This window comes from Polypterus senegalus, chromosome 15, assembly GCF_016835505.1.
Source record: "Polypterus senegalus isolate Bchr_013 chromosome 15, ASM1683550v1, whole genome shotgun sequence".
NCBI lineage: Eukaryota > Metazoa > Chordata > Cladistia > Polypteriformes > Polypteridae > Polypterus > Polypterus senegalus.
This window is the reverse complement of record NC_053168.1, coordinates 47,756,261-47,773,475: the sequence shown is the minus strand read 5'-3', so window position 1 is coordinate 47,773,475 and position 17,215 is coordinate 47,756,261. Positions and strand designations below refer to the sequence as shown.

General features: G+C 38.1%; 1 protein-coding gene across 2 annotated transcripts in view; it reads right to left on the bottom strand.

Annotated features, from left to right (window-relative positions):
- cpvl (carboxypeptidase vitellogenic like) overlaps window positions 1–17,215 on the bottom strand; it is a 134,088-nt gene that overhangs the window by 98,748 nt on the left and 18,125 nt on the right. For both annotated transcript variants that reach the window (XM_039736431.1, XM_039736432.1), the window contains exons 2-3: window positions 1,109–1,175; window positions 846–1,021 (exon numbers count right to left, since the gene is read on the bottom strand). In XM_039736431.1, coding sequence (XP_039592365.1) covers window positions 846–1,021; window positions 1,109–1,137 — 205 coding nt within the window. In that variant the 5' untranslated portion in view covers window positions 1,138–1,175. The remainder of the gene's footprint in view (window positions 1–845; window positions 1,022–1,108; window positions 1,176–17,215) is intronic.

The following is a 17,215-nucleotide window of genomic DNA, read 5'->3' as shown; positions in this document are numbered from 1 at the left end:
TTGATAGAATTTGTGCTTTCATTCATTGCCAATTAATGCAGGTGCTCTGTTAATACAAATTGTTGTATTGTAAACTGTAGATACTGTACATAACATAAAATAGTTCTCTTGTTGCAAAACCCTAAATATAAAATGTTATGTGGAGTGTATTTCTTGAAAACTTAAAAAGCTGTATTTTATAAGTGTCCTTTAGCACTAGAATATTTTATGCAACATCTGAATAAATAGTTATTAGAAATAATACAGCTCATCAAATTAGCATATTATCATCATGAGGTACCACTTGATTCTTTCATTCTGTTTTTCGTTGTTCTTTGGTGGAAAGCGAAGATGTCTATAACACCTGAATCTTCTAGTGTGTTTCAGAGTGCACTAATTAAACTGATCAACCAAATTTTAAAGCCATCTACATAATGCAATGGCTGACTGGTAATCATTTGGAAATGCAATTTAGCTCTTTAATAGCAATGCCATTTCCAACAAAAATAATCTAAGACATGTCTTTTTAAGATAAAAATCTAATACTGTTTGCTTTTGTTTGCCTTGAAATATGATAAAACTACAGTATAAGGTTCCAAAATGATGTGGTGAAAGAAAATACTCCTCATATGAACATTAAACGTTTAAATTACACTACAGGGTTGAATTTTATTTCTGAGGAAACAGACTTTATTTGTCAAAAACAAAGTTTAAAGTAACACTTCGAATTTATAAATGTATATATGTAAATGTAAAGAATTTATTGTGGATTTACTAATACCAGTATCTAGCTGAAATATATTTATTTATTTGAATAAATAGGCTTAATTAATAAACATATAAAAAGATCACAATATAATCTTTGCCTTCATCAATCTTTCCAGCCTCCAAGTAAGGTGTGAGAAATAAAGGCTTTCCGGGATCTGGTCCTCCGACTGTTGTAACTTTGATGTTTTTAAACATTTTATGGAGAAAACCATTGCATGGTTCATAAAAGAAACAGAGGGCTAAGAACCCAAAGAAACTTATCTTCTTCCACATTCTAAAACAGAAAAAAAATGATATGAAAGTCAAAATTTAAAATCTGGAATAGCTATCCTATATACTTCAGAAGAATGAAAATACCAACCTTTTATTTACATAGGAAGTGGTAGTCATTAAATAGAGAAGCAGAACTGGAGCTGTTCAATTAAATTCTAAAAAAGAAAATTAAGATTAATTTGTCACTAGGAATCAATAGACTACCAAAAAAAGAGAAATTTATTAAAGGGACTTTTAAATACTATATATTGGAATTTGTCAGTATCCATATTCTGTATAGCACTCAAGAGTTACAGGCATTCCCACTCCTGCCCAAGAACATCCATGGGTCAAATCCAAAGTAAGGGAAAAAGACATAGCAAGATACCACACTTAATGAAGAAGTCTGATTCCATAGCGAATGCTGTACATAAAGCCTGCTGTGAATCCGATTTCCAAAAATCCAAAACAAGCATGAAGCCTGTGATAATATTCTTGTGTTTTATAAATCTGTTTATTCCTTCATGTGCTGTGGAATAAATAACATCCATCCCCTTTTTACATCCTCAACCTGACCCACCAGTGTAAACACTGGCCACTGCGTCATCCCATCACAATGTTTCAACATATCTATAGCAAATCGCTAGATTAAAACTAAGCTATTGGTTTCTGTTACTGGGTCGCCTGCAGCACACTCTTTTCTTCTTGGCCATGTGATTGAGCCCTGCAAAGGAATGGCATGCTGTTGGGATAATAATACTGCAGGTATTTTTACTTCCACAAAATAAGTACTGCATTACTTTAAAAACTACCGGACTATGTAATGAATGTTAATTTTAACATATTACCCTACATTGCTCCTGATATTGTGTTGCAGAGCTTGTACGTTCACCTCATCAACATAAAGTTAGTAATTTCTCAAATATTGAGAGAAGTTATTTTAGCTAGGAGAAACAATAATACTATTGCCCGAGCATTTGCCTGAAGAAATTTATCTTGCAGAACTGCTACCTGTGGCTGCTGAAAGCATGTATGAAGAAACATCTACACAGATAAACAGAGTACAATGGACATGCACAGATTACAAATTCCTTAACTGTAATCTAGTTAGGGGTTTACATGACCAAATAATCGGGTTAATTGCAGAGATATCTACAATACCGGTTAAAAGTTTTAGAACACTTCAGTTTTTATGGAAATGCACGCAGTTTAATGCCTTAATGTTTCATGAAATCAAGGTATAGAATAAATAAACAATGGCAAATAAAAAATAAGTCAAGGAATCATTAAGTGTACTAAATTTTATTCAAATTCATCAAAGTAGCCACCTTTTGCTGATATAACGGCTAACCTATGGTAACTCCAACTCTGCCTCCAGCAGAAGAACCACAGACCATCACACTTCCTCCTCCATGTCTCACAGTTGGTGTCGCACACTGAGAAATCATCCTTTCACCAACACGACAGCATACAAACACACTGCATAATGAACCGAAGATTTCAAATCTGGATTCATTGGTCCGTAAGATTTTTCTTCCAGTCTGCAGTATTCCACAGCGGGTATTTCAAGGCCCTATTTTGTTCTTCAATCAAGGAATGCCTTTCTTACTGCCACTAACCCTGTCAAACCTGCCGCACAAAGTCTTCTCCTCGCAGTACAAACTGAGACTTGCTTTTTTCTACCACAGTTAAGCTGTGCTTAAAGCTGTTGTGCCGTGAGGCGCCTATCACAGAAGCTGATGACACTCAGAAACATACGGTCTGATTCAGTTGTAACTTTGGGTCCCTCAGATCTCTTCCTATCATAGTTTCTTCCAGTTTCCAATTGCCTTTGGATTATGTAGGACGCTGAACCTACTGACACTTTGATTTTTCTGCAAATTCTGTAAATGAAAGCCCTACACTACTAAGGGTAATAATACTCTGTCTTATTTCATTTGTTATTTGCTGTTTTCTTGCCATTATCACTGGCATATTGTCCAAGTGGTACCTCAGAAGGTGTAGTAACACAGTCTGTTCCAACTCTGCTTTAAGGCAGACAGAGGGTTTTTAGGTAGTCAGCAGAATTTGGGATTCCTGAGCAAACTGTTTGCTGCAACTTGCAAGGCTTAAGTAACTTTAATTGCTGCAGAACATCTATAGCTTCTAACATATTAGTTGTTCACTGAAGAAGGACCATTTGTAACATTCTCAAATTTACTTTTTTTTAGATTTTGCTGACCTAAACTTTAAATTTAAACCTCTGTTAGTTTACATTTACCTTTTTATCTTTTTAGGTCATTCATTGCATTTCAGCTGATTAACTTAGAAGAAAAACTGGAAAAACTGTGGTGTTCTAAAACTTTTGACCTGTAGTGTACATATGTCAACCTGGTTTCTCAGGGACTGAAAGTCCATTTCTTTAACTGGAATAATGGTTTACATGGTACTTTAGAAACCAGGTCTCTGTAAATAACTGTTTATTAAAGCACATGCAAGCTGAATGTGAAGAGCTTAGCAATATGGGAGGAATTAGGGATAGGGCTATCTGAAGCAGCTGCAGATGTACAGTCATATGAAAGAAAATGTTTGGGAACCCCTCCTAATTCTTTGGATTTTTGTTTATCATTGGCTGAGCTTTCAAGGTAGCAACTTCCTTTTAATATATGACATGCCTTATGGAAACAGTAGTATTTCAGCAATGATACCAAGGTTATTGGATTAACACAAAATATGCAATATGCATCATAACAAAATTAGACATGCATAAATTTGGGCACCCCAACAGAGATATTACATCAATACTTAGCCTCCGTTTGCAAATATAACAGCTTCTATAGCTTTTGATGAGTGTATGGATTCTGGATGGAGGTATTTGTGAAAATTCTTCCATACAAAATCAGTTAAATTCGGCTGCCGAGCATGGACAGCCTGCTTCAAATCATCCCATAGATTTTTGATGATGTTCAAGTCAGGGGACTGTGACGGCCATTCCAGAACATTGTACTTCTCCCTCTGCATGAATGCCTTTGTATGTTTCAAACTGTGTTTTGAGTCATTGTCTTGTTGGAATATCTAACCCCTGTGTAACTTCAACTTTGTGACCGATGCTTGAACATTATCCTGAAGAATGTTGATATTGGGTTGAATTCATCCGACCCTCGACTTTAACAAGGGCCCCAGTCCCTGAACTAGCCACACAGCCCCACAGCATGATGGAACCTCCACCAAATTTGACAGTAGGTAGCAGGTGTTTTTCTTGGAATGCGGTGATCTTCTTCTTCCAATGCCAAGCGCTTTTTGTTATGACCAAATAACTCAATTTTTGTCTCATCAGTCCAAAGCACTTTGTTCCAGAATGAATCTGGCTTGTCTAAATGAGCATTTGCATACAACAAGCGACTCTGTTTGTGGCATGAGTGCAGAAAGGGCTTCTTTCTCTTCACCCTGCCATACAGATGTTCTTTGTGCAAATTGTGCTGAATTGTAGAACGATGTACAGATACACCATCTGCAGCAAGATGTTCTTGCAGGTCTTTGGAGGTGATCTGTGGGTTGTCTGTAATCATTCTCACAATCCTGTGCATATGCCACTCCTGTATTTTTCTTGGCCTGCCAGACCTGGGTATAACAGCAACTGTGCCTGTGGCCTTCCATTTCCTGATTCCATTCCTTACAGATTAAACCTCTGAGATAGCTTTTTGTAGCCTTCCCCTAAACCATGATACTGAACAATCTTTGTTTTCAGATCTTTTGAGAGTTGCTTTGAGGATCCCATGCTGTCACTCTTCAGAGGAGAGTCAAAAGGAAGCACAGCTTGCAGTTGACCACCTTAAATACCTTTTCTCCTGATTGGACACACCTGTCTATGAAGTTCAAGACTTAACGAGCCAATCCAACCAATTTGGTGTTGCCAGTAATCAGTATTGAGCAGTTACATGCATTTAAATCAGCAAAATTACAAGGGTACCCAAATTTTTGCACAGCCAGTTTTTCACATTTGATTTAATTTCATACAACTAAATACTGCTTCGCTAAAAATCTTTGTTCGGAAAACACCCCAGTACTCAGATGTTCCTAGGAAATGAAAGAAATACCACCATTATCTTTTTTGTTGAAAGTACAGTAGAATAAATTATTATGCAGGCTGAGAAGAGTTACCAAACTTTTTCATATAACTGTACATGAAATGAGGCATCTCAAACTAGGAGGCGATCTAGGAAAAAAAAAGTATTTCATAAGAAAAGACAAGATGTTTTGCAAAATGCAGGGTGGCCTGCTGTGTCTGGTTCAGTATGTTGGTAACATGACCCTCACCAGGAAATGCAGACAGAATATTAGTCTCACAGGGCCAGACGTGTTCTTAATTGATAGTACATATCTAGGGACAACCCGTTGAAAACATTTGTAGTAAATAGGGTCTGCCTAGGACCTTTTCTCTAATCCATACACTTTAAATGTTTTGGGCTGCAGTGTCACATTTGTACTCGTATATTAGAAAAATATGTAAAACAACTGTGGAAGGACAGAAAGACAGAAAAAGAAACTGAACAAAATACTTGAAACTGAGAGACAATAGAAAGGAGTTCAGTAGCACAAGGTAACTGAAGCTTAAGGATTAATTTGTATATTGTACTCAGCGCGTTAACAGAAGAGACAGACACATACACACACAGACCACTGCAGAAACTTGGCTCCAAGCATTTGAGAAGTGATTATGTCTGCTACAGTATCTTTCTGTCATTTTGACTATTGTATAACTATAAGGCATAACAGCAGTAAATAAGCATTGTGGCCTATGTATATACTATGTGTTAAAATGCTGCAGCTACTGTATATTCTGGCATGGCAAGTATGCATTTCCAATTAGAAAGCAAAGTTAACTTATATAGTTATTAATTTAGCCATGCTGACAGAAGGTGAGTGCTGTGCGGACCTGCCCATGATTCTGCTGGAGAGGTGTCAGTCTCGACATATTTACTGATTCTGGTATTTCATGCACCGAAATCTGCATCTCCTGTGGCTCTTTGGTATTAACTTTCTAAAACATCAGTCCTTGTCACCTCTTGCTGATGAGTTATAACATACTGTTTACTTCAAATGCATATTTTTCAATCAATTTTTTACAAGCCAATTCTTTCAAACTTACATCCAGTACATTCGTCGTAACTGTGAATAACAGCAACAACATATTGTTCTCTTTTACAACTAGTCCACTGATGTCTTAAAAACCCAATATATAATTTGATTTTACAGAAAGGGCTTTCCCTTGCAACAAGTTGCATTTATTTTTAATACGTGCAGTGTACTCTCCAGACAACATACTAATTTAAAACAATATTGGCTGCAACACTAGCAAAAAAAGACACACATTTAGAAGAATGATTTCATCTCCTTTTGTCACAAGTAAACAGTCAATTATTAATTCGTTAAAGACAGGCATATCCCTTGGCTCACCATCTGTAGACCGACCTCTTGACTTTAAAGATACAAAGAAAAGATCTGCAGTCACCCAATTTATTTTTTCTTATCATTCTTAGTTTTTCTCGGTTCTCATCAGGCTGTTCATCATTCAGTACCCTGGGTCAAGCTCTTTCAGACTGAACAGCAAGACTAAAGCAGCATAGTATATCTGAATAGAGAAAGGCAGCCAAGTTTGCTGATTTATACAATTTTATCAAAAACTGCCTTCTTTGTTTTTTCCATTTGGTCAATTTCAATCTGTAGTAACATCTTACATTTACAAATAAATTAGCAAAGGCCTTTGTTCAGTGTGTGTTATGCATATACAGTAGAAGTACTTTCACTACATACCATTCTAAAGTTTATTTGCACACAGTGTCCCTTAGCAGGGGCCATAGTTGCACTGCCAAACTGAAGTGTCAGAAGCTTAGTTCAAGTCTGTTTAAGTGATTTCTTCATGACCTTTTTCCATTATTCCCATATTTTTGTGGAGGCCCTCAAGTCTGCTATTACAGTACAAAATATTTTCTAATTTGACCATTTTGTATTTAGTGGGTAGGTAATATGACTGATGTAAACCAACTATGACATTCATAATAAATACATACGTGAGAAGAGGAAAAATAATAATTTGTGGATTTCATTTGTCAAGATATTCAGTCAGTTTGACAGAACACTAGGTTAACAGAATGTCAGTACCGGACTCAATAATTTTATTGCTATAATAAGAAATTGGATGGGACCAGGATTAAAAAAGTTCATTGTAGCCCTACACATTGTTGGTTTCATAGAATAACTTTTACCTAGGATGATTTTTTTTTTTAAAAGTCCAATATGGACTAACTGGAAAGTACAGGATGACAGGAGAGTTGCAGTTAGGTTGTTTATAATGATTAATTTTCTACATCTATTATTTGTGTCAAGTGAACTACTTTACAGTAGCTGAAGAAAGGGGTCACAAAAAAACATCTCATGGAAGTAAACAGTATTGCAGAGAAAATGGCTTAATTACCAGTAAGTTGCATAAAAGAAAAAATACAACATCATTTTTAGAAGACATCTTGCATACAACTCAAAAGAAAAGGTCCCAGCAGTAAATTTTTGGCTTACAGGTCACAGTTTGGGCAACCCTGCCCTAAACAGTATCTTTACAAATAAAACCATTAAAACTACAAAATAAAGATGCTACTGAAAAAGTAAGTACCTGATGTATGTTATATGGTACTCAGAATTCAAAAATGTAAACAATTTTTAACCTTTCCCTACAATATAATTTACATAGCATTTTAGTAAGGCAAGCAACACATAGTCCTTCTGTTACGAATGTTTGTATGTTTATTAATTTCTCCCGGGCATATAAGGTCCTTTCACCTAAAGTGGTATTCTGACCATCAAGGGGACTTTTTTTTTTTGTTAAGTGAATCAATGTAAAATGTATTCATCCAATGTTTTATCACAGACTCTACATAACATAACTTTAGCCTTCCAAAACATCACAGGCACTTGTGAGAATAATGGTACTGCCAAGCTCATTTGAGACTGACTATGTAAAGTGCAAATCATTCCATATTATCACCATACGGATAAGTCCTTTTAAATGATAGCGACATGCATGGCCAGATATACAATCAGTAATTATGATTAGACAAAACTCAAAAGGGGCTTAGCAGCCCATCTTGCTATCTCAATAGCAGATGCATTTCCTTATTGTGTTATTATAGACCAGGTATTAGTTTTTGGTCAGCTGCTATGAAGACCACCCCTGCTTCTGCTATATGTTCTTCTATTTTATAACAATCAAATACAACCGAAAAGGTTTTTAAGCTATCTGTACTGCACCATGCTGCCCATCAGCTTAACACAACACAGGCATTCAACATGTAAATGTTATTGTCCCTTATGTGTTTTTAAGACATGATAAATATTCTTAATGGTCATTTTTTTGGGACAGCCTGAATATCACAAGTGCACTTGTAATCGTGGATTGCCACAACCCATCTTAAGTTAACTAGAAACACTGTGTTCATGGATTCGATTGAGCCTCAATTGTAAAACATGGCTTATTCAAATAAGGCATATTAATTGATATTCCCAACACTAGAATCTTCATGATAGCATTTTAGTTTAGCTTTTGTGAAAGAACAAAATGTGATCTAAATTTTGAACTGTGGGTGATGCAAATAGACATCATAACACAATGAGAACTCATGCAATACGAGGATCAAATAACATGACTAGAAATCAAAGGTGTACAACAGCAACAACATCACAATCATAACAACAGATCTAAACACCTATAAGAAAAATCAAGTCAAATAGTTTCAAAACAGAGTGACACATTTGTTTGACCATAAAAACACAGATGATGATGTTTAGCCTAATTGATGCAATTGGTGAGTGCCTTGTCTGGGACTGAAAAATGAATGAATTATAATCAACCATGACTCTACTATGTTGCTTTCTTCAGAGTTTAGCTTTGAGATTTTGCTTGCCTGTTGTATGCCTTTAAACCTCTGTTGAATTTCTGCCCTTGTTTTTCAAGATCACAAACAATAAAATTCATTTTTTCTTTTATTTGTCTAATACTTGTTTGTCACAGTTCTCTTCTTTAATACGTATTACCACAACCTGTGCTTTAACTTCTACTTGTTCTGTGGGGTACCTTTCAGGTCTCTGTTCTCACAACTTATTTTCTATACCACAACAAGTCAGACTGCAAGCAACCACCTCCATAGCTGTGATCAGTCAAGTCAAACTTGGCCAACCTAAGGACAAAGTGTCACATTCCACATCTTTATTATATATTTAAAGAAAACAGACTATAATTGTATGGTGCTAATAATTAGAAAGCTTACTATACCTGTAAATGCAAATGAACACACAAATGAAGGACCATGGTGTCAGGCAAAATGAAACAACCTCCACCTCAGCCCATGTCCCACATAAAGCTTAAAATTGTAGTTACTGTTTTTCTAAACACTATGAAGATGGATTATCTTCTGAAAAATGTAAAAAATAGATAAACAGAAAAGCCACAATTTCAACACTACCATAAAAATTATGTTTACCATCAACAGGAGCCTTAAACATTATCCATTGTTTTGGAACAGTATTTCCCAAATTTGGTCGAGGGCGTATTTGTGATGAGTTGCCACAGGCAACAAAAATATAATAAATATTCCCCATAACACCACCATCCCTCTAACAGCCTCTGAAACAATCAAACTGAAATGACTGACAGCAAGGTATGTATAAGAAAGGAGGGGGAGAGGAGGGAATGATATACAGCTCATTTTAAAAATGTTACTTAAGACAAGGTAAATAATCTGCATTGGTGAATTAATTTTTAAGATGGGCTTTGGCAATCCACAATTACATGTGTTCTGTAATTACTTTATTTCTAATCTAATTCAATATAATCCAGCAGTCTGCAAGAAGACACATTTAACATGTTGCCACTTTCTTGCATCTTGAGTCAAATGAGTAAGTTACATGACCATTCATGTTATCCTTTTAAAAATATTCCTATCCTTGCACTGCACCCATTACAAACATTAATTTATTTCTTTCAGATTTACTAAAGGCATTTACTGTATACTGGTACTGATATACCTCAAATATCTGTTCCGTGTTTTAAATGATAATTATTGTTTAACAACAAAATTGTTTTCCATTTTTCTCCTTTATTAATATTCATGTGAGAATAGTGCTTGACTGAAAACAAAACATTTACCTTTTTATTATATGGCCAGTGTTATTTGCCTATTAATAGCTCTGCTATCATAATGGCAATAATTGTCTTCTTGGGTCCCAGTAAGGAATTTTTTTTTTTTTGGGTCCTCATATCAGATTAAAAAGTTTAAGCATGCCTGTTTTGGAAGTATGTTTATCCAAACACTGCTTTCAAAAGCAAAAAAAAAAAAAATCACATAAATCTCAATAATGATATCTCATTTACAGGACAGAAGCCATGCCGTGTCTACTGTACATTTTTAAAACTGAAAACAAAAGAAATAGCTACAAGGAATTTTTCTCCCCAAAGTGTGCAAATTAAAAGCGAACACTGAGAAAAATAAGTGCTAAACATGGTTTGAGCAGCTCTGAAATACTATTTCATACACAATATGTAACTTGTAATTTCACAAATTTATGACAATCTGTTAATGCAATCATCACACATTAAAAAATGCAAACTACACAATCTCCACCAAAATGTAAATACTGTGCTGATACAAATGTTCCAACAGATTTTTTTTCTGATAGCACAAAACTTGCACTGCATTTCAGTTTATTGAGAAAGAAATATAAAATGTGCTGAATGGGTGCACATAATGGTAACTGCTGCTGCAGACAGAAAAAAAAAACAAAACAAAAGTTGTTAGCACCCTGGCACTGTGATGCAGCCTGTAATGTACTGATGCAGTGAGGAGCCGGTAAAAGCTAGGGGCTACACATAGACATATGGAAACTGGCTGCATGCCACACTCTAATGTGAAATGTTGCCATCTGATGGTTATTTTAAGAACTGCAAGTACATCATCCTGAAGCAAAAAAATGCTGGACTTCGAGATTAATGGTAATCATGGCACATAAAAGTAAACCTCATCTGATTTGCCTCAGCTCTATACACCAAACAGCCATAATATTAAAGCCATTGACAGATGAAGTGAACAGCATTTATCATATTTTTACAGTGGCATCTTTCAAGGGGTGGGATATATTAGGAAGCAAGTGAACAGCCAGCTCATACAAGTGATGTGTTGGAAGCAGAAAAAACTGGCACATACAAGGACCTGAGTGGCTTTGACAACGGTCAAACTGAGATGGATAGACAACTGGCTCAGAGCATCTCCAAAACAGCAGGTCTTGTAGTGTGTTCCCACTATGCAGTGGTTAGTACCTACTAAAAGAGGTCCAAGGAAGGACAACCAGTGAACCAGCAACAGGGCCATAGGCAGTCATAGCTCACTGATGTGCATGGGGAGTGAATGTTAGCCAGTCTGGTCCAATCCCACAGAAGAGCTACTGTAACACAAACTGCTGAAAAACTTGATGGCTAAGAGAGAAAAAGTGTCAGAACACACAGTAGCAGCAGACTTGTCAGAGTGCCCCTTCTGACCCCTGCCCATAGCCAAAAGTATCCTACAATGGGTAAGTGAGCATCAGAACTAGACTATGAAGCAGTGGTGTGATGAATCATGTTTTCTTCAAGATCATGTGAGTGGTTGGGTGCATTTGTGTTGTTTACCTGTAAAGATGGCAACAGGATGAAATATGGGAAGAAGGCATGTCAACAGAAGCAGTGTGATGCCTTGAGGAATGTTCTGCTGGGAAACCATGGGTCCTGGCATTCATGTGGATGTAACTTTGACACAAATCACCTACCTACAGTTTGTTGCAGGCAACGTACCACCCTTCGTGACAATAGTATTCTCTGATGGCAGCAGCTTCATTTAGAAGGATAATGCACCCTGACACACTACAAAAAATTTTCAGGACTGGTTTGAAAAATATGACAAAAAGTTCAAGGTGTTGATTTAGCCTCCAAATTCCCCAGATATCAATCCTATCAAGCAACTGTGAGATATGGTGGAAAAACAAATCTAATCAATGAAGGCTTAACTTCACAACAAAAGGATATGGATCTGCTACTAATGTCTTAGTACCACATAATACAAGATACCTTCAGATGTCTTGTGAAGTTGAGTCTTCGATGGGACAGAGCTGTTTTTGTGGACTGAGAGGTTCTGCACAATGTTAGGGAGGTGGTTTTATTTTTATGACTGATCAGTGTAAAGCCTGGCTCTCTGAAAACCCACTTGTTTGATGCACCCTGTGAATCTGGCAGAACTTTGTTGGTAAAAACTATTGTGACCAGTAGGATGTGCTGCAGCCTCCAAAACCTCAGACACAATAAAGCCCAAACACACTTTATGCACAAATAAATGGCTTTTATTGAATTCAAACACCTTCTTCACAGGAATAAATAACAAAAAACGCACCCAGCATAATTCTTCTTCCACTTCCAGGAACGTAGCCCACTGCCTCATTCACAGTCACGTGGCTTTCATGTAACCTTGACTCAGGAATTGCTTCTGGTCTCTTGTTCCAGTCATCCAGAGTACTGGGTCATGCAGAAACCAGAGCTGTCCTCCCCAGGGAGCGCCCTCTGGTGATCCCCAAAGACCCCAATAGAGTTGGGTTTCCGGACTCCATTTCCCATGTAACCCTGTGGGTGTCTCACTTGAGTTTAGCCCTGAGGCTCACTGCTAGCTGCCATGTGGGGGAATGACCTGCTCATGGTAAGCCCATTCTCCCGGTCCTCCCATTATGGCTTCCTGGCCAGGTATGAAACCTTCCGTTATCCTGATCAGGATGCCAGTCCTTCCTTCTGGACACCAACACTATACACTGATAAAGACATACAGTATACTGTGATAGGCTGGCCTAACTCATATCTGTCCGTTAACTTCACATATTCAAGCAGCTGACTCTAATTAGGATAATTTCTTGTTCTGCTGTAGTCTGCTTTTTTTATTCCCCTTTGCACATGAAACTAAAAAATAAAAAAACAATAAACTTTGGTACAATCTATTCTTTAATGTCAGACACTCATCTATGCAATATTAATGATCAAATGCACTGAGAAAAATGTACAATAATACCGGAAATAAGAAAGTCCTTTATCAGAGTATACCACTGTTATTACATGCCAACTTTTATATTGTTGATATCTGAACACATTTTATCATAATGAATGTTTTATTTACTGTCCAAGAAATAAACCAGTTTCATGCAGGCCTGGGAAAGTTAACACTTTAATTTTTGCAATTAATGTGGCCTGCTTAACACATTAAAAAAAAAACTGTTGCATCCCGGGCCGGCCATGAGGCACATGCCTGTGGCAGTGCTTTGGTTAGGGCAGCATTTTCATGTCATTTTTTTTTTTTTTTTACATTTTGAAACAATAAAGCAAAAATGTTAAGTGAGTACCTAAAGAATTACATACACATCCAGCACAGTATTTATATGCTACCTTTAAATTTAATATTATGTGGTTCACAACAATACGCCACATATGAATACGTAGCACTTGGTGTCCGTTTTCTTGATTTATACATACTGACATAGGTGCAGGGGAGTGGGGGGTTATAGTCGTCCTGGTGCAGTGCTCAAAAAAAGTTGCAAAGGTAAAAATAATGCTTTTTTTCATGTTTCTGTAAGAAGATCAAATCAATGTCATATAACATAAGTACTAAATAAGTTATCTTTGAGTGGCACTAAAACCAAAATAAGTCTCTAGTACAGGCATCACTAAATGACGAACTTGGACCGAGTGACAGCACTATCCGGATCGTGATGCATTTCTGATAAATGAATGTGAATGACTGGTAAACATTCCTGCAGCAATTTTCTTTCTTTTTTTTCCTTCTTGAGGTGTGGCCATCTATTTGTGTCACTCAACTGAAAGCAAATCAATGGGATTGTTACATGCAAATGGCTTGACCTTCCTGTAGGTAATTAAAAACCAGTTTGTCTTATGTGTTCTAAAACTGTGGCTTTTGTAAAAATTAGCAATGTGAAGCGCCACTATGACAGAAAGCACAGATCTTTTGCACAAATATACCCATGGCAGTCTGAAGTGATTTCACGTAAAATAACCGAACTGAGAGCCCACTATGATAGATCCACCAGAGTCCTCTCACATTCATTTACATCCCAGCAGTGTGCAAATGAATGTCAAATTAAAGCAGAGTGGATTTTGAGAAAACATGGGGAAAAAAAAAGTAAAAATCAAAGAAAGTATTAAATCTCTTAGACACGGTAAATTGTCCGTGGGGGTCATCACAAAAAGCAGCTTGGAGATTGCCGTTTGCAGATACAGCACTTAGTGAGCGCTTTGGACAAATTTCCCAGCTGCCTCATCCCTTTGCCTACTCATACAATTTCTCTGCCTCACTCCACTGACCCAGGGTCAGAGGCAACTAAAGTCGCAAGGAAACACGCATCCAGGCAGATGGACTCCCAACACGCCTCCTGGCTGCTAAAGTCCTCTCTAAGTGCTGTATCTGCAAAATGGTGATCACAGAGTTGTTTTTATGTCGGCTTCTCCAAGTAGTCCCATCCTCCTCAGACAGGTCTGAACCACCTGATGAGCGTGTCTCTCTTAGGTCAGGACCCAGGGGCACTACGCTGTCATTTCCACAGCGCACCAGTTGAAAAATATATAATGTATAATTAACAAGTCATTGGTGGTGATGAACAATTGAGGATAGTATTTTCGGAGTTTTAACACAAGTTTTAATGTATTTTAATTTAAGAGATTCATATTATTTCAATTAAATCAGTCTTCAGTAGTGTATTCAAAGTCAACAGTCATTTTAATAGTTTTTTTACTATGTAAAACTACTACTTTTTACAAGTCTGTATCTCATATATTATGCCAATTTAAGAATAAATACATTGACCTTATTTTCTTTTTGCCTTCTTTTCAACTTGCCTTTCAGAAAGGCATTCAAATTCAGGTTGTACTTGCTTAAGTAGTATTTTGTTAAAAGTTCAGGTTTAAGATCATTGTTTTAAGTTTAAAATATGCCATTCGGTTTTTTTTTATTCATCTGTGCTGATTCTACATTAATTTTGTGATTCAGTGTATATTTATTTTATGAATTATGTATTCATTTTATAATTACATTTTAATGTTAAATGCAATTAATTGTGATTAATTATGTACATTTATGCAATTAATTAGTTATTTATTTAACCTCCCTTAGTGTTACATTTTTGTCAAAAACACATGTAAAAACCATTGCATTTTTTTGGCTTAAAAATGACATTTTCATTAAACATCTTTCTACTGTAAAATATGCAAAACACTAAAAGTACAAAATCAGAAGTGTAGCAAGTCAAGTCAACTTGGGGAGCATGCACTGGTACAGTGTGTTGCCGCATCCACTACACGTCAAAACAGCTCAGGATCCCGGTTGGCAACCCCCGAGGCAGACATGCGGTCCAGTCCTACCCTCCGGAAATGACCCTCTATCTGCCGCAGCCAGGTGTTACATGGGCGACCACTTGGCCTGGTCCAGCCACTTGGGTCCCCAACAATGAGGATCTTATGAGCCGGATCACCCTTGGGGAAACGCACCACATGGCAGTAGTGCCGTAACTGACGCTCCCTCACAATGCAGGTAATGTGCCTCATTCGGGACTCCATGAGCAACCACTCATTCGACACAAAGTCAAACCAACGGTACCCAAGGACTTTCTGGAGGGACACAGTACCAAAGGAGTCCAGCCTTCATCTCAGGTCACTGGATAGCGTCATGTCTCACAACTATATAGTAGGACAGAAAGCACCAAAACTCTAAAGACTTGGACCTTCGTCCTTTTGCATAGATATTGGGAGCGTCACACACCTCTTTCCAGCGACCTCATGACCCCCCATGCTCTCCCAATCCGTCTACTGACTACACAGGAAGAGTCACCAGAGACATGAACGTCACTGCCAGGGTAAGTAAACCTCTCAACAAGGTCGACACTCTCTCCGCAAACAGACGCACTGCTGATGGCTGTGCCCAAGAGGTCATTAAAGGCCTGGATCTTGGTTTTTATTCAGGACACTCGCAAGCCCAGACATTCAGACTCCTCAATCAGTCTCTCAAGCGCCCCGATCAGAGCCTCCACTGACTCCGCGAAGATCACGGCATCATCAGCAAAGTCAAGATCTGTGAATCTTTCTTCACCAACAGATGCCCCACAGCCGGTGGACCCCACGACCTTGCCCAACACCCAGTCCATACAAACACTGAACAGAGTAGGAGCAACAACACACCCCTGATGAACCCCAGAATCAACTGGGAAAAACGCAGAGGTCCTGCCTCCACTCTGCACAGCACTCACAGTACCAGTGTACAGGCAAGCCATGATATCCAGCAACCTAGAGGGGATCCCGCGAACCCTCAAGATGTCCCAGAGGGCAGCTCGATCAACTGATTCGAACGCTTTGCAAAAATCGACAAAGGCTGCAAAGAAACTCTGCCAATATTCGCTTTTGCACTCTATCAGAACCCTCAGTGTCAGGATGCAGTCGATGGTAGACTTCTTAGGCATAAAACCAGACTGTTCCGGTCGCTGGTAGGTGAGCAAGTGATCACGGACCCTATTGAGGACGACCCTAGCAAGGACTTTACCTGGCACCGAGAGCAGTGTTATCCCCCTGTAGTTGCTGCAATCCAGGCGATCACCCTTCCCTTTCCAGATAGGAATGACAAGTCCCATTTTCCAGTCAGTTGGGATGATGCCAGTCTCCCAAATGGAAGCAAAGATTGCTTGCAATGCCAGGAGGACAGCCTTACCACCATCCTGGAGAAGTTCACCCCGGATGACACAGATCCCTGCAGCCTTTCCCCCCTCAGCTGGTTCACCACCTGTGCAATCTCAGTAAGATTGGGTGGTTCCGAACTAATTGGAGGGTCAGCCTCAAGAACCGTGGACCCAGAGATATCCAACGAACTAGCCGGAGGATCAGCTTTGAACAACTGCTCAAAGTAGCCAGTCCAGCGGGTCACAACTGCAGTGTCATCCATAAGGACCGATCCATCAGCTGCCCTGACTGCAACTCTCTAACAAACAGATTCAGATGTGCGTAATGCTTTGATTCCTCTGTAAGCAGGATGTGGGTTGCTAGACCACAGATGGTGTGTCACTTGCTCACAGATTCCTCTAACAAATGCCTCTTTATTTGCCCTCAGAGCCCTCGCAGCCGTCCTTC